The sequence below is a fragment of the Lampetra fluviatilis genome, chromosome 43, assembly GCF_964198595.1.
Source record: "Lampetra fluviatilis chromosome 43, kcLamFluv1.1, whole genome shotgun sequence".
Lineage (NCBI taxonomy): Eukaryota > Metazoa > Chordata > Hyperoartia > Petromyzontiformes > Petromyzontidae > Lampetra > Lampetra fluviatilis.
The window spans coordinates 2,271,300-2,292,656 of record NC_136317.1 but is presented as its reverse complement, the minus strand read 5'-3'; the positions used below and the strand labels follow the sequence as shown (position 1 = coordinate 2,292,656).

At 50.5% G+C, this 21,357-nt stretch overlaps 2 protein-coding genes across 6 annotated transcripts in view; one reads left to right on the top strand and one right to left on the bottom strand.

Moving 5' to 3' along the window:
- PID1 (phosphotyrosine interaction domain containing 1) overlaps window positions 1-3,981 on the bottom strand; it is a 32,975-nt gene extending 28,994 nt beyond the window's left edge. Inside the window, exon 1 of the mRNA XM_078876123.1 lies at window positions 3,225-3,981. The gene's annotated coding sequence lies outside the window, so the exon portion shown is untranslated. The remainder of the gene's footprint in view (window positions 1-3,224) is intronic.
- Window positions 3,982-13,170: 9,189 nt separating this feature from the next.
- The window catches only part of LOC144947007 (diacylglycerol kinase delta-like), a 69,500-nt gene continuing 61,313 nt past the window's right edge, over window positions 13,171-21,357 (top strand). For 3 of the 5 annotated variants that reach the window (XM_078876118.1, XM_078876117.1, XM_078876119.1), the window contains exon 1: window positions 13,171-13,357. In XM_078876118.1, the coding sequence (XP_078732244.1) occupies window positions 13,190-13,357 (168 nt within the window). In that variant the 5' untranslated portion in view covers window positions 13,171-13,189. Of the gene's footprint in view, window positions 13,358-20,160; window positions 20,217-20,328; window positions 20,345-21,357 lie in introns of those variants that run through there. The other 2 variants (XM_078876121.1, XM_078876120.1) reach the window with 2 other exon arrangements.

The window sequence follows — 21,357 nt, the reverse complement described above, 5'->3', positions numbered from 1 at the left end:
TCCGTCAGCCAGGGTTCCCGGGGAGGTCTGGACCGCGTACCCAAAGCAGCCATTGCAGCTGCATGAGTCACAGTCTTAAACCTCGCCCATTTACCCTCGACATCAGGTGGAGTGGGGGACGATGCCAACCCCAGCTGCAAGCGATGATGAAATTCTCGCTTGCAACTTTCATCAGCTAACTTAGACCAGGCCACTTTTGGTTGGAATGGGATCCTGGGTGTACACCCACCACCGGAGTGGAAGAATGGCAGGCGCATCTTACAGATGACTAGTCGATGGTCAGAGGGCAGATCAGCTCCACGGTAGGTCCTGGTGTCAAGGACATGGGCTCGCATCCGCTGGTCCGTCACTACGTAGTCCAGCAGATGTTCTTGCTTGGACCCGGCATGCATCCATGATGTTGTGTGGATGCGCCGATGCCGGAAGAGCGTGTTAGTAATTACAAGCCCATGGGCTGCACAAAAATCTAGCAGCCTCCTACCGTTATTATTGAGCTGATCTGGCCCATGCCTTCCAATCACTCCAGACCAGGTGCCAGTATCATGACCAACTCGGGCATTGAAGTCACCCAACAAGATGACTCTGTCCCGAGTGGCCACTTTAGCCAGCACCTGTGACAGGAGGTCATAGAAAGCGTCCGACTCATCGGCTTTGCCTGCATCCCTCCACAGATGTTCGTCTTCGGTGGGGGCATAAGTAACCACGACCACCACTCCTCGCCTCTGGTTGATGGGAAGGCGAGCCCAAAGTATCCTGGGGCTTACAGCTTCCCACACCTCACCGCCACGCTCCCACGCCCCCTTCATTCTTTTGTTCAGAAGAAGAGCCACACCCTGTTGTTTGGCAGTCTCCTGCCCCGAGTAGAGGACTGTCCACCCCTCATGGTGGCAGGAGCCAGAACCGGTCCACCGGACCTCCTGAATGCCACAGAGATCCAGGCGGTACCGGTCCAGCTCCCGACAGAGGAGTGGCAGCCTCTCACACACACACACACAGCACACCACACACACACCACCACACACACACACACACAGCACCACACACACACACACAGCACCACACAACAACACACACACAGCACCACACTCACACACACAACAACACACACAGCACCACACTCACACACACAACACACACACAGCACCACACACACAGCACCACATACACAGCACCACATACACACCACCCCACACACACACACAGCACCCCACACACACACACACAGCACCCCACACACACACACAGCACCCCACACACACACACAGCACCCCACACACAGCACCCCACACACAGCACCCCACACACAGCACCCCACACACAGCACCACACACACAGGACCACACACACAGCACCACACACACACACACACAGCACCACACACAAACACACAGCACCACACACAAACACACAGCACCACACACACACACACAGCACCAAACACACACAGCACCACACACACACACAGCACCACACACACACACACAGCACCACACACACACACACAGCACCACACACACACACAGCACCACACACACACACACAGCACCACACACACACACACAGCACCACACACACACACACAGCACACACACACAGCACCACACACACACAGCACCACACACACACACAGCACCACACACACACAGCACCACACACACACACAGCACCACACACACACAGCACCACACACACACAGCACCACACACACACACAGCACCACACACACAGCACCACACACACACACAGCACCACACACACACACAGCACCACACACACAACAACAACAACAACCGCCATTCGCCACTAAGTGGCGGTGACGTCACCACGACGCTTGTGCCAGGCCATGTGCACCTTGAGGCCACGTGAAGTGTCGAACGCCCGCTGGCAGGAGGTCACGGGGCAGACCCAGGTGCCACGGGTCGACTGACCGAGATGACCGAGATGACTGGCTGATGCACCACCTGTGCCCCCTACTGTACCAACTTGCTGTGCTTTAGCCACCCGGTGCTCCGCTCGTTGTTGTGAGCGTCGCTCCTCCGCCCTCCGTTGTTGTTGGAGGGCGGCTGCCTCCAACTGCCCAGTAGCGTCCTTCACGAGCCTCCTCCACTGAGGCCGATCTTGACACCGCTGGTACCAGTCATCGGCAAGTCCACTCAGCTCCACATCCTCCTGTACCACATCACTCCATCTCTTCTCTAGCCCGTGCCGCGCCCGTTTAGCCCCCTCGATCCGGCCGAACAAAAGCTGTTTAGGCATGCGGTGGCTGGGCATGCGGGCTACATGACCCAGCCAACGCAGCCTTGCCTGCCGGAGGGGCTCACTGATGGGACTTTGCCCAGATCTTTCAAGGACTTGTGAGCTCCTCACACAATCCAGCCTGCAGGTTAAACCCAGGATGGATCGTAGGCAGGCCAGCCTAAATGTTTCCAACCGGCGAAGATGCTCCACTAGGGGGGTACCACACACACACACAGCACCACACACACACACAGCACCACACACACACACAGCACCACACACACAGAGCACCACACACACACACACAGAGCACCACACACACACACAGAGCACCACACACACACACAGCACCACACACACACACAGCACCACACACACACACAGCACCACACACACACACAGCACCACACACACACACAGCACCACACACACACACAGCACCACACACACACACAGCACCACACACAGCACCACACACACACACAGCACCACACAGCACCACACAGCACCACACACACACACAGCACCACACACACACACACAGCACCACACACACACAGCACCACACACACACACACACAGCACCACACACACACACAGCACCACACACACACACAGCACCACACACACACACACCTGCACCACACACACACACACAGCACCACACACACACACACAGCACCACACACACACACACAGCACCACACACACACAGCACCACACAGCACCACACAGCACCACACACACACACAGCACCACACACACACAGCACCACACACACACACACACAGCACCACACACACACACAGCACCACACACACACACAGCACCACACACACACACACCTGCACCACACACACACACACAGCACCACACACACACACACAGCACCACACACACACACACAGCACCACACACACACAGCACCACACACACACACAGCAACACACACACACACAGAGCACCACATTCCCGCCGTCACTCACCCGGGGCCACGAGTCCTTTGGGCTGGAGGCGACTCTGCTGCCCTTCGGACCACAGAGAGAATGGGGGGGCTAGGGGGGATGTATGGACGAGGGGGAGGTATGGAAGAGGATTGAGGGATGTATGGACGAGGGGGATGGATGGAAGAGGAGGGATGGATGGAGGATGAGGGATGTATGGACGAGAGGGATGTATGGAAGAGGAGGGATGGATGGAGGATGAGGGATGTATGGAGGATGGGGGATGTATGGACGAGGGGGATGGATGGAAGAGGGGGATGTATGGAAGAGGATTGAGGGATGTATGGACGAGAGGGATGTATGGAGGATGAGGGATGTATGGAAGAGGAGGGATGTATGGACGAGAGGGATGGATGGAGGATGAGGGATGTATGGATGGACGAGGGGTTCCTTGTGCCTGCGTCGCTCGCTCGCTACGTGGCAGATGTTGGGGAGAGCTTCTGGACTCCAGCTGAGGAAGCGGAGGGGAGGGGAGGGGGAAGCTGGAGCTTGGGAGGCAGAGAAATGGGTTGGATTTTACTTTGGATAGAAAAATGTGCCGTTTCCTGTGCTTGGTCTGGTTGGTGGTGGTGGGGGAGGAGGAGGAGGAGAGGGAGGGAGGGAATGGACGTCCAGGATTGGGAAAGTGTTTTCAGGCTCACAGCGCTGGTGGAGCTGGCGCGGTTTAAAGTTTGGAGTCAACAGTTTTTTTAATATAATAATCCTTTCTTCCTCCACCCCCCCTCTCTTAAATGTGCTTTGTTGACTCTGCACTGTGTGCGTGGAAGGCTTCTCACCCAGCACATTTGCAAACTTTTCAATTAAGGGTCGTTAAACCTGTTTTTTTTCATCTCCCTTAATCAGCCGGTAACAGCAATTGGGCCACAAGCAGAAAAAAAACCGGTTACCGGTTTGCATCACGCGCAAAGTATAATGCGTCGTGAATGACCGTGGAGTGGTTAGCGCCACGCTGCGCTACGAACCTGGCGACCCGGGTTCGATTCCCGCTCACGGCCAACACCGGTGACGGATTATCTGAACCGGTCCTGGGCCCTCCCCTAGGTCGGCTCAGCCTCAAATGAGTAACCCGGTGCGGTGTGTAAACATCGCCACTGGGGAGACAAAGGCGGCCGGGCGTGGTGCTGGCCACCCACCCCCTCGTGTATCCGTCCCGGCCTTCATAGGTGCTCGCTAACAGCACTTGCTCCTACAGTCTGTTACAGGCTACACGGGGGATCTTTGTCTTTGTTATCTTGTACCGCGGTTGTTGGCTGAAGTTCGGCACGCTCGATCTGACCACGGGCATCTTCAGAGAGAACGGCGCGAGCCACACTTTACTCCACCGATAACCGCACACGTCCAACACGTGACATTGCTGCTGCTGCTGGGACAGACGCAGTGTCAATCGAGAAATCCGCCCGCTTGTAATTACAACCGCGCCGCGCCGCGCCTGGAGATCGAACCGAATGCCGTGCTGCCCCGAGCACGAAGCAATCACGGCACGTTTGACAGAGCCTTGCGTTTGATTGCTTCATACGTTTCTAATTGTGCGGGAGGGTGGGGGGGGGGCTGTTATCGGGGTTTTTAAAACCGGTTCGTTTCGTGCGGTCTCCACTTATAAGATCAAGCCCCATCGCAACAACTCTGCTCACCGCTGTTCGGAGCCATCACTGAGTAGGTGACGCAAAATCTGTCGAAACTTGACCCCTCCCCCCCCTCCCTGTACGCACCCCCCCGAATCCTATAGAACGACCGATATTTAATCCACGCAGAAACGATCAAGGATCAATAATATTAACGTGTTTAAGCAAACAGATCGTCCACCGTCGGACTATCTCACTCATTTGAAGGCCAATGTAGACAAATTATTGTCGAGGCTTCACCCCCCCCCCCCCAAGTTTCCTATGCGCACATTGTCAGTAGACCCCCCATACACAAGCGGTACGCGTTTGGGTTAACCCCCCCCACTCCCCTAAATGGATGGCCACTTAAGTCGTGGCCGGGGATCAAACCGGGCCGCTGGAGGTTGTAGGACCGCCGGACCCCACGTCGCGCTCGCCATCATAACCATGGCGTGGCCAACGTGCTAGAAACCACGAGCAAATTCGCATATTCAACAGTATCGACAACATCTTCTTGGTTCTTTCGGTAAAGTCACGTAGGTAGAAAAATACAATTAAACAAAACATAATATTCATAATAAACGTTTTTGGGTTAGATCGTGTTATTTATAAATGTGTCGTAACCCTCCACCACCCGACACGGCCAATCAGCAAAAAAGTGTCACGTTGACAAAAGACAAATAGTTCACTGCTTTAGCCCACCGGTGTGTTGAAGCGTGAAACCACAACATTTACAATTTTTGAGTAGTACGACGTTTCGCTGGTAATTGCATCCAGCATCATCGGGCAATTCGCCAGAATGGTGAGGCTCTGCTGTGGGGGTGAGTGGGGTGGGGGTGAGTGGGGTGCGGGTGAGTGGGGGGTGAGGGTGAGTGGGGGGTGAGGGTGAGTGGGGTGGGGGTGAGTGGGGGGTGAGGGTGAGTGCTGGGTGAGTGGAAGGTGGGGTGAGGGTGAGTGGGAGGTGAGGGTGAGTGCTGAGTGAGTAGGAGGTGGGGTGAGGGTGAGTGAGAGTGCTGGGTGAGTGGGAGGTGGGGTGAGTGTGAGTGGGAGGTGAGGGTGAGTGCTGAGTGAGTAGGAGGTGGGGTGAGGGTGAGTGAGAGTGCTGGGTGAGTGGGAGGTGGGGTGAGGGTGAGTGCTGGGTGAGTGGGAGGTGGGGTGGTGGGGGTGAGTGGGGTGAGGGTGAGTGGGGGTGAGGGTGAGTGCTGGGTGAGGGTGAGTGCTGGGTGAGAGTGAGTGGGGTGGGGTGAGTGGGGTGGGGGTGAGTGGGGTGGGGGTGAGTGGGGTGGTGGGGGTGAGTGGGGTGGTGGGGGTGAGTGGGGTGAGGGTGAGTGGGTGGTGAGTGCTGAGTGAGGGTGAGTGGGAGGTGGGGTGGTGGGGGTGAGTGGGGTGCGGGTGAGTGGGGGGTGAGGGTGAGTGGGGGGTGGGGGTGAATGGGGTGGGGGTGAGTGGGGGTGGTGGGGGTGAGTGGGGTGGTGGGGGTGAGTGGGGTGAGGGTGAGTGGGTGGTGAGTGCTGGGTGAGGGTGAGTGGGAGGTGGGGTGGTGGGGGTGAGTGGGTGGTGAGTGCTGGGTGAGGGTGAGTGGGAGGTGGGGTGGTGGGGGTGAGTGGGGTGAGGGTGAGTGCTGGGTGAGGGTGAGTGCTGGGTGAGGGTGAGTGGGGTGGGGTGAGTGGGGTGGGGGTGAGTGGGGTGGGGGTGAGTGGGGTGGTGGGGGTGAGTGGGGTGGTGGGGGTGAGTGGGGTGAGGGTGAGTGGGTGGTGAGTGCTGAGTGAGGGTGAGTGGGAGGTGGGGTGGTGGGGGTGAGTGGGGTGCGGGTGAGTGGGGGGTGAGGGTGAGTGGGGGGTGGGGGTGAGTGGGGTGGGAGTGAGTGGGGTGGTGGGGGTGAGTGGGGTGGTGGGGGTGAGTGGGGTAAGGGTGAGTGGGTGGTGAGTGCTGGGTGAGGGTGAGTGGGAGGTGGGGTGGTGGGGGTGAGTGGGTGGTGAGTGCTGGGTGAGGGTGAGTGGGAGGTGGGGTGGTGGGGGTGAGTGGGTGGTGAGTGCTGGGTGAGGGTGAGTGGGAGGTGGGGTGGTGGGGGTGAGTGGGGTGGTGGGGGTGAGTGGGGTGGTGGGGGTGAGTGGGGTGGTGGGGGTGAGTGGGTGGTGAGTGCTGGGTGAGGGTGAGTGGGAGGTGGGGTGGTGGGGGTGAGTGGGGTGCGGGTGAGTGGGTGGTGTGGGTGAGTGGGGTGGTGGGGGTGAGTGGGGTGCTGTTGACGCAGTGTTTTGTGATCCGTGGACTGTCGTGTTGCACGTGGAAGCATCTGCGAAACTGCTTGCGGCTTAGCTTGCTGATGCTCTCCAGATCTCCTCTGGTTGAGAAAAACAAAGTTGTAATTGTCGTTTGAAGTCCTCCTCATCACCCAGCAGCCTGCATATGTTGAGGAATTGCAAGTTAAAAAATTGTGTTTGTCGTCTGTTGGTTTATCGTGAACCCGATCACCGCCAGACAGCATCGATTTACTTTTGTTGAACCTTGAGATGTCAAAATCCCGAAATTGTCCAACAGAGGGCATCGACTTTACAGTCATACTGTGGGTAAGACGTTCACGACTTTGCAATCGTTCCTTGAGTGTGGGGTTCACACCACAGGTCGTGGTTTTTTTTTATCATCCAGCAAGGCAACAATAACAATAACGAGTTTGGATTTCTGCCGTTGGTTCATTTGTTGTTATTCTGTGACTGATGTCGTCATGTTTAAGGAGGGGACGTTGACAATAACGAACCTCTTTCTCTCTCTCTCTCTTTCTCTCTCTTTTTTTACGATCAGAGGAAACAAGAAGATGCTCGGTGTAGTCGGCACTTTGCTTCGTTCATCATTTAGCTTTTTTGTTTAGTTTTTTTAAAGCTTTGATTTATGTTAACCCCCCCCCCCCTTTTTATGAAAGAATTCACAAAAAAATTCACGCTCTGCTCTCCTTACCCCTTCCCTCTCTCTCCCTACTTCATGTCTATGTTCCCCCTGTTTTCTATGTAATTTTTGTAATGTTATTAATATTAAAAATAAATATTTATATTTCTTATATATATTTTTTACGACGACAAGTGCTGCATCTGCACCCAGCCCTTCTCGCAGTCCTACGGCCTCCGACGGGAGCTCATATCAGCATGCAGAGCTCCCCGTCATCTGCCACCGAGCACACGGCCTCCTCCAGCGCCCACTGCTCCTTGAAGGCCGGGCTGACGCCGATGTAGAAGCCAGGGGCGCTACTACGGGGGGAATCAACAAGACAAACAAGTAACAACATGTGAAGAAAGTCTATTTTTAAACAAAAACATTCCAACAATTAACCATAAATGGCACGAACAAAAAAATATTATTGCAAATGCAAAAAATATATATTTCCGAGAAATGCACACAGCGTAAAATCAAGGCCCCTCTCCTGCTGGTGTTATTTTTTGTTACTGAACACACGGCTTGTTTTGCTCATCGCCACGCTAAGGGGCCGTCCATAAATGACGTCACGCGATTTTGGACGATGTTTTACCCCCTCCCCCCTCGTCACACGGCGTCACAAAAAGTCAGACCCCCCCTCAAATATGACGTCATAAAGCTCTGCCCCCCCCCCCCCCCCCCAAAAAAAAATAAAACATGCTTCTAATCGCTTTAAACTATTGTCATTGTAGTGCGTATTTAATGTGGCGCTGCACTCTGATGTTGTAGGAGAAAACATTTATTTAAACGTCTATTTAATTAAGTAAAACGTGTTGTCTATATTTATTTAAAGTTGCGCATTTTTATGTGACGTCTCATTTCTCACCCCCCCCTCCTCCTCGTCACACATCGTGAGGGGAGTGGAGGTGCGGACCACGGGCCAAACCCCACTCTGCGTGGGCCTCCCGAAGCCTGCAAACTAAACCGGATTTATTATTACACCTGACACCGTCGCGTCCAAGCGCGGCCCATCCCCCAAAAGCGCGGGGCCCGGGGCAGTCGCCCCGAAATGCCGTGTACCCTAGGAGACGGCTCTGGCTGTGAGTATAGCCACCCAGCCAACGCCTACGCATAAATGGCTTTCTGTGCCATCCAACAGAAGTTCTCAAATGTGTTTGGCCCATGGGACCACTCAGCCGATGCAAACATTTCCGCGGACCACCCAAGCCCCCCATCGCATCGTTCCTCTCTCAATACCACTGATATGAAATCCACACGACCACGAGGAGAGAGACATGCAAACCCACAAACGTGCAGGTGGCCAAGGGTCGGGATCGAACCCACGACTTCCGGCATATCAGGCGACGGAGTTAACATCTCGCCACCGTGGCGTCCCATAGTCCTGCTGGGTGGACTGAGGCAGAGGGATTCCATAAACGTGCTCATAGCTTCATCTGCCACGCCGAGAGGTTGAACCGGCAACCTGTGGATTGCAGGCTCGGTGTGCTCACCATTATCCCTGCGGATGCATCCAAGGGCTAATGTCTTCCCACTCAACGCCTTCGGACTTATCCGAGCTGGGAAAGGGAACCCACTCCCCCTCTCGGCGAATTGGAGGAATGGGCTCAGAAAGGACGCAGGAACCCAATAGCTGTCAACCCACGCGGTTTATGACCTCGTATTCTTGTGCAGGGACATTGAGGTTTCAGGTCCATGCGGTGAACAGCCGTTTCAATACGGGCAAAAATGTGTCTATTTGTTTGTGTTTCTCCCTTGTGATGGGACTTTTTAGGATGAACGTTGAGATTTATAAGGGCACCGGGTGACCAATAAGGTCTGAATTGGTCTGTAATAAGGTAGGCCACTGATAAGGGGTTGACAGGTATGGTATAATAATAGGGTTTTTACCCTTTTTTCTGGCAACAAAACTGAAACCTTTTACGAGGAATCATGTCTGCATTAACCACAATACTTGTGGTCAAAATGCAAACAAAAACACACTGATAATATATGCATTGTCCTTGAAACTGATTGGTCCACACCAGAGACGGCTTTCTTTTGAGCCTCGTCTCAATTGGTGCTCGACCAGAGGACGCCAAAAGGCGTACAGCTCAAAGAAAATGCTGCACTATCAAAGTAATGAGGGCTCGGGGTAAGCATCTACATATAATAATAGGGTTTTCCCCCTTTTTTCTGGCAACAAAACTGAAACCGTTTTACAAGGAATCATGTGTGCATTACCCACAATACTTGTGGTCAAAATGCAAACAAAAAACACACTCTGATAATATGGTACAGTGTAGTGTATAGTGTAGTGTATAGCATACCTGTCAACCCACACGGTTTACCCGTATTCTTGTACATATAAATTGAGTTTTCATGTACAGCCGTTTCAATACGGGCACACAAATATATTTGTGTTTCTCCCTTGTGATGGGACTTTGTAGGATGAACGTTGAGATTTATAAACGCATGGGGTGACCAATACGGTCTGAATTGGTCAGTAATAAGGTAGGGCACTGATAAGGGGTTGACAGATATGCGAACCATGTTTCAAAGTTCATTTTTGAAGCGTAATTTGTTGAACCAGGTGAGAGCCCAAGGGACCGGGATGAACCGCACTTGCAAGAATGACCTCTGGGTCGAACAAAAAATGAAAAACGCAATAAAAGACGCACAGCAAAAGAAGCTAGTTAAAAATCAAAATGAAAACAACCAAATAGAAATGTAGGAAAAACTAAGGCGTTGTAAAATCTAAATTGAAAACGGTGGACGAAGATAAATCATTGCCAAACTACAATACATTTACAGTTAAACAAGTTGGCTCAGACACACCAATATAGATCCACGGTCATTGTGTTGGTATGCAGAAAGACAAGAACATGCTGTAGTCAAATTCAAGTATGCAGTATCGATCAATCGATTTGTCAAAGCCACGGAAGGAAACGTTGGTTGCGTCTTTCAAGCTGGCAGGTCGTCAACTTTGCAGCAGGTACCGGCAATGCACTGGGAATTCTTATTGCACGTGTTCACCTTATAGAGGTTGGATTATATAGTGCCTTAGTCCAAGGCGCTTTAAAATATCGCATTAGAAATGCCCGGCGTTCCGTTTGTCTGCCAATTAAATTATAAGAGAGCCTTTCAGAAGGCCTGAATCAAAAAAGTTGTAGAAAGTGGACAACCCCCCCCCCCCCACCACCAGATGTGGGGGTAAAAAAAGTTGGTTTACAACAAATTGTTGACCTGAAGCAGGTGGAACGCTTCACTATTCTGGCAACTCGCCCGATGATGCCGGTTGATGTAATTACCAGCGAAACGTCATGTACTCAAATTGTAAATGTTGTGGGTTTACTCTCCAACACACCGGCGGGCTGAAGTAGTAAACTAATTGTCGCGTTGTTTACGTGGCAAACCTTACTGGCTGTGTCGGGTGGTGGAGAGTTACGACACATTCATATTTACGTGATCTAACCCAAAAAACCTTTATTATAGACAGCACGGTACCCGAATAATATTGCTTCTGCCCCCCCCCCATTGCCCTAACCCTTCTCTTCCCGACCCCCCCCCGCATCCCTCCTCCCTGGCTCCTCCCCCCCTCTTACCCTATATAATCGCTTGTCACAAATAGCTCTCTCTACTCACTCCAGTAATTTTGCTGTGGCTGTTCCACCTGATGACGGAAGCTTGTGTTGCCTCCGAAACGTCGTGATTTAATTTAGTTATTTTTATTTTTTTATTTGTGTTTTTTTTATTTTTCATGTACGTGACTTTACCGAAAGAACCAAAGAGTATGTATCCTTGCAGTCACGAAAACTTCAAATCTAGAACTAACCCTTCTCGCCAAACTTCTACACCTGGCCCAGTGGCTCCATCCCTCCTTCCTCTGCCATGATGGACCTTTCCTGCCCCCTGCAAACGACGACCCCTCACTTCCTTGCGAGTGGGCGCCTCTCGCCCTCTCTTTTAAACCGCATTGCCCTTCCAATTCATCCCACCGAGGCTCAACGATTCCCACACTCCTCCCCTTCTCATCCCCCTAACAACAACAACGTTGTGGTGACTTTACTATGGCACCTTGTGCCTTGCTAAGGTGCCGATGGGTTGGCTGACTGAGATGGCTGGCAGCTGCACCGTGCTCCACCACTCTTGCCAAAAACACAAATCTGGCTGTCGCCTGATGATGCTAGTTGTAATTACCGGCGAAACGTCGTACTCGAATTGTAAATGTTGTGGGTTTACTCTGGAAGATTTTGCTGTTTTTTTCCTGGATTTTCTGGTGCACGTAGTCACTTTAAGATGTTTCTTGTTCATGTTTTTGTTTGTTGCGGTTGCACCCGAGTCAAGAGATGCATGGCTCACAGGGTTATACCTAATACATGAAACTGAAACTCTTCAACAGACCGGTGTGCTGTACTCGTAACGAATTGGGATGTTTTGTTTACGTGTCAAACCTTACGAATTGGCTGTATCGGGTGGTGGCGGATTTAACGACACATTTATGATCACGCGCTCTAACCCCAAAACCTCTATGATGGATAATGTTGGTCGCGAAAGTCCACTACGTGTTGAACTCCGCGTTTTAACCGCCCGGCGCTCCGCTTGTTGTTGTGAGCATCGCTCCTCTGCCCTCTGTTGTTGTTGGAGGGCGACTGCCTCCAACTGCCCAGTAGCAGCGTCCTTCACGAGCCTCCTCCATAGAGGCCGATTTTGACACCGCTGGTACCGGTCATCGGCAAGTCCACTCAGCTCCACGTCCTCATGTACCGCATCAGCTCCATCTCTTCTCTAGCCCGTGCCGTGTCCCCTTTAGCCCCCATCTATCCAGCCGAACAAAAGCTGCTTGGGCATGCGGTGGCTGGGTATGTGGACTAGATGACCTAGCCAGCTTAGCCTCACTCACTGATGGAACTGTGTCCAGATGTTTCAAGGATTTGTGAGCTCCTCACACAGTCCAGTCTGGTAAAAAAAAAAACCCAAGATGGGTCGTAGGCAGGCCAGCCTGAACGTTTTAAACCGTCGGAGATGTTCCCATTCAAGGGCCTCCACGCTTCGCAAGCGGAGAGAAGCGAGGCCATAACCGTGGCCGAGAAGACCAGGGTAGCATCCTCAACAACAACAAGAGCAGCCGCCATTCGTCACTAAGTGGCGGCGATGTCACCACGGTGCCTGTGCCAGGCCAGGTGCACTTTGAGGATCGCGTGACGTGTCGAAAGCTCTCTGGCAGCAGGAAGGAGGTCTCGCTGACACAACCCAGGTGGGCTGCCATGGAGTTGACCGACTGAGATGACTGTCAGAATACACCCCCCCGCCCCCAGGTAAACCCCCTCCCCTCATCCCCCACATGCCCCCCCCTTCACCCCTGTAACCCCCTCCCCGCAATCCCCCAGCCCCCGCATCCTCCCCCCCGGAGCCCCCCTCCCCTCCGCGTGCGCTGAAACAAACATGGCGGCTGGAGCCGACCCGGGTTTCCCGCTCCCCGCGCCGCTGCCGCCGCTGCCGCCGCCGCCACCGCAACTGGGCCTCGACGAATCGTCGGACAGCGACACTGACCACGATGGCGGCGCCAAAATGAAGCGGAAAGTATCCACGTCCGGACAGATCCGCTGCAAGGTGAGACGACGTTCGCCATTCCGCGGATTTTTCCCACCCCGCTTTTGCGGTCTCACCCTCTGCACGGCTGTCCGGTCGCGCCGGCGGCCTAGCGCAGGATCCCCGTAGCAATACCAGGCAAGACCGGTGTCCCCGGCGTCTCTGCGGGCTGTCGAGATAGCATAAGGATTTATAATTTTGTTGACAAATGTTTCGTAAAATGTGTTCCACGTCGTTGCGTTGACCTACAACTTGCCGTGTTTTAGAGGAATGAGTAGTTTTTAGCGTAAGTTTTGTTTGAATGCTTTCGAAGACCGTTATTTAAAGTCCCACAGACTTGCATAGAGACCCATAGAGCAACATAGTCATTGATTTGTACAGACTTGCATAGAGCAGCGGAACATTACATAGACATGGCCTTGTAAACACTTGCAAATACTTGTTTTATATAGAGACCCAGAGCCTTACATTGACACACGTACCGTACGCACCCAGATACACATACATGGCACTTAAAAAGGCTTTACATTAAGAACCATAAACTCGTTTATGGATCGGTTTATAGACTGAGGCGAGTCGGTGGCACGCAGAGGAACAGGAATGATATTGAACATGGACTTGAACAGGGGAAAGGTAGTCGACAGGCGCGGACTGAATGAAGGAATTGAGTTTGAGACCATGGGAGAGAGAGAGAGAGCAGAGGAGAGAGGCTGACCGGGCATTCTTACAGGTTGCTTGGAGCAGAGTGTGCATGGGGAGAGGGGGGGGATATGTGTAGAAGTGAAATGGGATGGGTAGGGCTCGACAGGGGCGATTCTATTGAGAGCAGGTGACTTCAATCTTGAATTTTGTTCTTGGGGAATGTGGTCTCATTTACTGGTGGCGTCTGAGATGTTCGGCAGCGGAATTCTGAATTTTCTCGAGTTTGGAGATGATGGATATTAGGAGGCAGTCGATCAGAGCCTTGCAGCTAGGGCACCACTGTGACGAGATCTTAACTACCTCACCTTGTATACAGGAGGTTGTGGGTTCCATCCCGTCCCTGACGCCTGCTGCTGTATATTTGCAGTTTGCTTATTCGCTCTCCCCGTGTTCGCTTGGATTTTCCTCCGTGCCCTCCGGGTTTTCCCCTCCACATTTAGAATCAACTTGCGTTTAGAGTATTTGGCAGCAATAAATGCCCGCGTGATAATAAGCCACTTCGTTGAGCTATCATTTGTGGTCAGGTTGCTTCTGTAAAAAATAGTTTTTCTTTTTCTATCTCAGTGGCCATTACCTGGTAAAATAAAAAGTTATTTGTTTAATCGATTCGGTATTTGTGACAAAGTGCATGGATGAGGCTTCTGGGTGGCAACTGCGGTAAGGAAAGGGTGAATGTCTGAGATGTTGCGTAGATGGAGCTATGAGATCCTTCAGAGTTGAGATGTGCGGGGAGAGACTTGACACATCGGAGTCAATGAGAACCTCCAAGGCTTCGCACACCAACAGTTGCCACTAATAGAGTCGAGGAAGGTGCACGCTCAAACTGGAGTCTCGTGAGAGAGGACTTTTTGAAGATCACTACTTATGTTTTCGAACAAAGACGGTTACCGAAGCGCACGCTTTCGAATGTGCTTCTGCGGCCGTCTGGAACGCTCTTCCTTTTCGATATTAGGAAGCCACTGGAGCTACGCACTTTTTTTTGGAACTGCTTTTTGTGTTTAGTTGTCCTTCCCGTCTGCACCTCCGATTATCACGGTTGGCTACGTACGGTGCGATAGAAGTTCAACATACATACATTTGGGCAACACATTATTCGGCAAAAAATTCTTCTCAGAGACTTAAAAATATCAGTTTTATTGGCATTCCATAAACCTCTTGCTACGTGGTATCGGGCGACGTGGGCAACTACAGCGCCCCTAGTGTCTGGATAAGAGGTCACTTTAAGAAATCTCACAAGTACTATGCTGTAGTGATGACAGATCTTTCTGTGGACCATTGTAATAATAAATATACTTTATATTGTGCCCTGTGATATAACGAAATGTATCAGAGCAGAAAAAAAATCAATTTGAAACCCAGGGGATTTAGCATTCAATACTAAATGTGATTAAAATCACAAGACCGTGAAAAATGTGTGTGAGGCTTATTTAAAGCTGAAACCAAACATTGAAGAGATTTGTGAACACTACATCACTTGATTGTTATCTATTATAAGCCGTTCTTCTAAGCATGCTTTGTATTCTGGAGGGACTGGTACTTGTCATAGGAATGGGGAGTTTGCATCGAAACCTCCAATAGAGAATAGTGCTGCTCGTTGGAGGGAGGCACTTCGACTCGTTTGCTGCAGCATCTAAAGTAACACATCTTTGCAACGATCGAAATCTTCACCTAATAGAGCCTCACTCGGTCTCAAGGCTTTTTTTTGGATGGTCTTGTTTTGAGATATTTGGCCAAATTCTTGTTTAGGTTATTTTGTGGGACAAAAACCAGTGTCCAGAAGTGAATAACTCGAAAGTCTTTTGTTCTTTCGGTAAAGTCGCGTACGTATAAAAAAAAAAAGTCTACGTGACTTTATCCAAAGAAAGAACCAAAGAGTATGGATTCCTGCAGTCACGAAAGCTTCAAATCAAGATTGAATAACTCAAACTCCAGAAGAAAACTCATACATGTGAGTAGAGACACTTGTATGGCATCTGAAGAACGATTGACAAAATATTATAACTGTGTTTGAGTCTGGTAATCCATTCAACGACATCAAGTGTTGGGTGTATGTATGTTGAACATCTTTCGTACCACACATAACCAAGCGTGCTAACCGGAGGCAGCATTTGTAGCCCCTTTATAAATAAAATTTACTGTATTGTACTTCCTCTTGCGGACAGAAGATTACTGCCATACAGGTGAGGAGAGCTGTTTGCCTTATTGATGACATCACCCTGTCTCTCTCCCTCTCCTCACTCATCAATGCCTCTCTCTTGCTTCTCTTTGCCTCTTCTACAGGTGTTTCTAGGTCCAGTGCTCTTCTGAAGTTGCTCACGTTAATCCCCCCATCTGTGTGCCGACCACTCGTGTTACTTGCCTCTTGTTGCCTCACTGCGAATTGTTTCCTTGCCAACCTTGCCGTGTATAACACTTTACCTCCGCCTGCTTTAACACCCCACTGCTGTATAAATGTGGAACTGTGACATACTGACGTCTTCCCAAAGCCATAGTAATAAATGAGACTATGAACGTAGTCGATCATAAGTTAGGCAGCTTTGTCGGGCCCTCGCTTGGAGGCTTCCTGGTGGACGGCAGAGGGGAGTGCAACACAATCTCTTTGTTGTACTGCACTACTTCCCCCCCATATCCTTCAGAAAACCGGCGTTGACCAGTGCGTTGAATTATTGGTGAAATAATCATTGCGACCTCTACGGTGGGTTGAGAAAAGGGCTGTGCATGTGCATAATACAGGGGGCTTGAGAAGGAGGTCAAGGTGGACGACCTGGACGACTGTGTGAGCCTGTAGAGGGATAACGATGCTGTGATTCAATTACATACATTGACTCCAAAGGTTTAGATGCACACATTCAAATTGTGTGTGTCAGAATAGATATATTCTATTTACTATTGCATGGGTGCACGTAACCACTGTAGCCACTAGCGGCCGCTGCATTCACTATACAGTACTGTAATGTAGAAAAATACAGCATCGAATGGTGATCCTGAATGGGAACGAATAATTGAACCATTTAAAAAGACATTCATACCCAGAGATGTCCATAATACAATATTGTGTTGAGACAGGGGGCATATCGTACTACATGGGAAAAAAAGTTTTGCTCGCTGGCTGCTTGGCTGACTGGTGCACGGGTGATATCACCCGCATCCCATGGCGTTGAGCTGGGTTCGTGTGAACTGACGCCATGCCTAAATCCCCCTCCCACCATCCTGGATGTGCATCCCGCGCAATTGCACGGACAGTGCTGAGATAGTTTTTCAACAGATGCAGTCGATCATAGGTAGAGAGAAGAATAGGGAGGTATTGAATAGAGGCAGACAGTTGCTGGCATGGAAATCCGGCAGGTGGACGGTAGTTCCAGAATATGTGGCAGCAGACGAGAATGAGAATCGTAAGATAAGCAACTTCGGAATTTGGAATGCAGGTATAAGTTTGGGGACTCTGCTGAGAAGAGAAACATTTGACATGTCTTCAAAAACCTCCACTAATCATAAAACGATTACTTTTCCAAAAGTAAGTCTCCCAGCACCGTGTCTCAATCAACATACATGTATAAAAAAAAATATGCTGGTAAATGTATGGCAGAGTAGAATAAACAACTTGGAAGTTTGGAATTGAATGTGACAGGAAAAATGTGTGGTTAGAATCAGTTCAAGGTTGGGATGGGTGTGACATGTGTCCAGGGTGGAGGAGGGAAGATTACCAAGAGAGGCATTGGGGTGTCACTCACAGGTTGGCAACCGAGATGAAGAACAGGCCTTGTTGAGATCTTGTGTCAGCATCTGTGGATTTTAGAAGATGGAAGAAAGCTGCTGCAAAGAGGGGGGGGGGGGTCATGGTTGTCGTTGGCATTGGTCATGTTGACCTCTTTATCTTGACCGCTGACTCAAAACTTTGGTATGTATGCCTGTATGTATGTTGATCTTCGTTTGCACCGTACGTAGCCAACCGTGCTAATCAGAGGTTGGGTGAAGGTCGCCAGCGCGGTAATGTGGAATCAAGCAATGGGGTCCCATGACGCCTCCCGGCCTTCATCTCACTCGGCTCGACAGACATCAAAGTACGCGTAATGCCACGCCGCGCTGGTTTATGCACAAACATGCCCTGGCCCACCCACCAGCCAATATCCGCCTGCGAGAGGGAGCGTGTGGTGGCGACTCGGCTTTTGAAAACCCCTGGCGGTATCCCTCGTGTGGCCCGGGTGGCTTGGGAGGCTGATTACGAGCCGCAGTATTGAGCCGCCACTGCTGAGATGCTGGGAGTGCTGCAGAGAAGCTGTACGCGGAGCGGTTTTTTCATTGTAAAAATAAGCGAAACAAAAAGATAATCGTCGCGCAGTGACATTTAAATTTAATTGGTAATCATGTGCGTAGCGGGTTGCACCACTTGAGTTCGCGTGATGTGGAGTGGGATCGGAGTGGTCACATGATCCTCGTGGCCCATGGGGGATCACTAGGTATTGTGTCCTGCTTAACGCGAGTGTAGTTTTTTTATTTAATTTTTTGTGAGATTCATTGAGAAACTTAGCTTTTGTATAGTAGTTCAAGCTGTAATTGATGTACACTCCGCACCTCCGTTTAGCATGGTTGGCTACGTTCAACATACATCCATACTCCATAAGTAAGTAAATGACTTTACAGTGTTGATCAAAATTACTCTTCGGTAATGTTGCATTTCACTCGGTCTCAAAATTCGAGCATTGGCTCCTAGGGTGGGAATCCAGGTTGTACCCGCACCTGATAGACTCGTGGGCCTAAGTTCAGAAAATGCCCTAAAGTTGCTTTTAGTCAGGCAGGCTAAGATTATACTAGGGTCCAAATGTTATAAAAGGTTATGAATCCCAAGTGAATATAAATACTGGTGTCCAAATGAGATCGCAGCCCTCGCTTGCATAGATGCTGTTGCTAGGGATTACATCATCACGCCTACTGTGTCAGCCAATCTGCAGCCAGGAAGACAAACCCGTTCAACATGACCATCTGATGACGGACGCTTGTGTTGCGCCCGAAACGTCGTGATTTATTTTATTTTATACCTACGTGACTTTACCGAAAGAACCAAAGAGTATGACCATCATGATTATCATCACTCCGTCCAATTCAACCGGTCTGTATGTTATTAATATTGATTATGTAAAGTATTAATCTTCTTATGAACGTTACAAATAATACATTTTGTCATTAACTATGTCATGTTATGAATTGCTACTGGTTACAATTGACTTAAGAGTGGTGCTGACCACCCCTAAAATCGTAACTTTCGAACATCAAATGTCTTCCTTATTTTTTCCCAGAGTTATGATACGTCTTCAACTGAATGTACACAATGTTTAGGATTTCTCACGTCATTGTCTGTGCTTATGATTAGAGAAATCTGAAAACTACATTTTCTATTTTTCACTGCCCCTAAATATGGCCACTACGTAGGATGGACATTTTTTAAACATTACAGTCATATTTGTTATAGGATTGACACAATAATCATCATCATCATCTCAAAGGAATGACACTTATGATTAACGTAATGTTATGGAGAAGCCCGGCATCTGACACATGGCATCTCCGCTGCTGGCTGAGGACCAACTGCAGGGATGAGTGCCGCTCAACGCCTGCAGGGATGGATGTGGTCTCTCCCACACACACATACACACACATACATACACGCGCGTGCGTGTACAAACAAAGACAAACATCCCCGTATAGCCTCAACAGACTGTTGGGGGAAGTGCTGTTAGCGAGTAGCACCTATGAAGGCCGTCACTGCACACGAGGGGGTGGGTGGCCCGGCCGCCTTTGTCTCCCTCGTGGCGACATTTGCACACTACACTAGGTACTCATTTGATGCCGAGTAAACCTAGGGGAGGCCCAGCACCAGTTCAGATAATTGTCACCAGTGTTGGCCGTGAGCGCGAATTGAACCCGGGGCAGCCAAGTTTGTTAACGCGGCGCGCTAACTGCTGCACCACCGCTCCCCACGCGCACACTCGTGCGCGCACCGACACGGACAGTGAGAGCCCGTGGAGATGAATTGAGTCGGGGGCCCGCTGGGTGCCGTAGGAGGGATTGACCGGTCGACCGTGATGAAACGATCACGGAGCGCAAATTGACACTGGCCTCAATTTACTCTGCTTACAAAACAGCCGCCTTATCTGCCGCACCTCGCCTGCAATCGCTTTCCGTGAGCCCGCTTTCTCTCTCGCACTCCAGTCTTTGCGACCTTCTTCGCCGCCGCTGGCCACCTCTTCCAGAATCCTTCCTGTGCATATGCTAAGTAAGGCAATGCACGCGCCTCTGACGGCAGTCGCGGTAAGCTGTTCCGTCGTTGGGTGGGAAGGGGGGGCTGCTGGGTAGGTCGTGAGTTCTCGGGGTGATAAAATGGTGCCTTAAAACACAACGCTTTGGAGGCAGGGTTTGGAGAAGCGTGCCTGACACAGGCGTTTATCACATGCCCAACATATCCGGGCCTAATTGTTATCATAATTTTATTGTATGTAGCTCAATTTGTACCATTGCATCTCAAAAACGCTCTTCCGTAATCGCGACATTTACATCAAAGAAAGGGGATAAATCCCCATTGAAGGAATTCGTGAAAATGATTCTCAGGTGCAGAAATCAACAAAGTTACATTGAATTGACCAGGTGACCGTTTAGAAAATATAAAATTTTTGAATTAATTGTGATCACCGTGTAATTGTAGTTTAATCTTTGGCACACCTGCATAATTGTATTTGCATAAAGTATCACTGTAAATCTCATTTTGGTTCGCAATGCTGCTGTAATTGGAGGTGGCCCGAGATGGCAATCCAACAAGTGGTGTGTTTTGTCTTTTTCTCTCAATTTTGTTCCAACAAGTGAGAAGCCTGCCTGTACGTTTTATGATTTCTGAAAGGAAGATGCTGTTGTGTGCCGGTCTATTCTAAATGGTAGAGCAGATAAGTTCTTCAATTTGTGGAACTGCCCATATGTATCTGATTTTGGAAAATATTAACTCCCAAAGTCACTCGTGCCTTCGCCTGCATCCAGCATAGGGAGAATCCGGCCACACTTCAAACAACGGGTGCCTAGAATACGGCCTTTGTCATCACCACCGCGTCTGGGTGTCAAACCGTTGCCTGTTGTTAGCCGGCATGTCTGCTTTTTTTCGTGGCACGTTGCTATGGTCACAGTTCAAACATTAGTCTGCTTTGTGTGCTTCCTGCTTAAAATAGAAGCAAGGTTAAAATTAGACTCACAAAAGAGAGTTATGTGTTTGGGAGGGCGCGGGGGAGGGCTCGAGAGCGGAGCGGAGTTGTAAGAAGAAGGCTTCCTCGGTGTGAGAG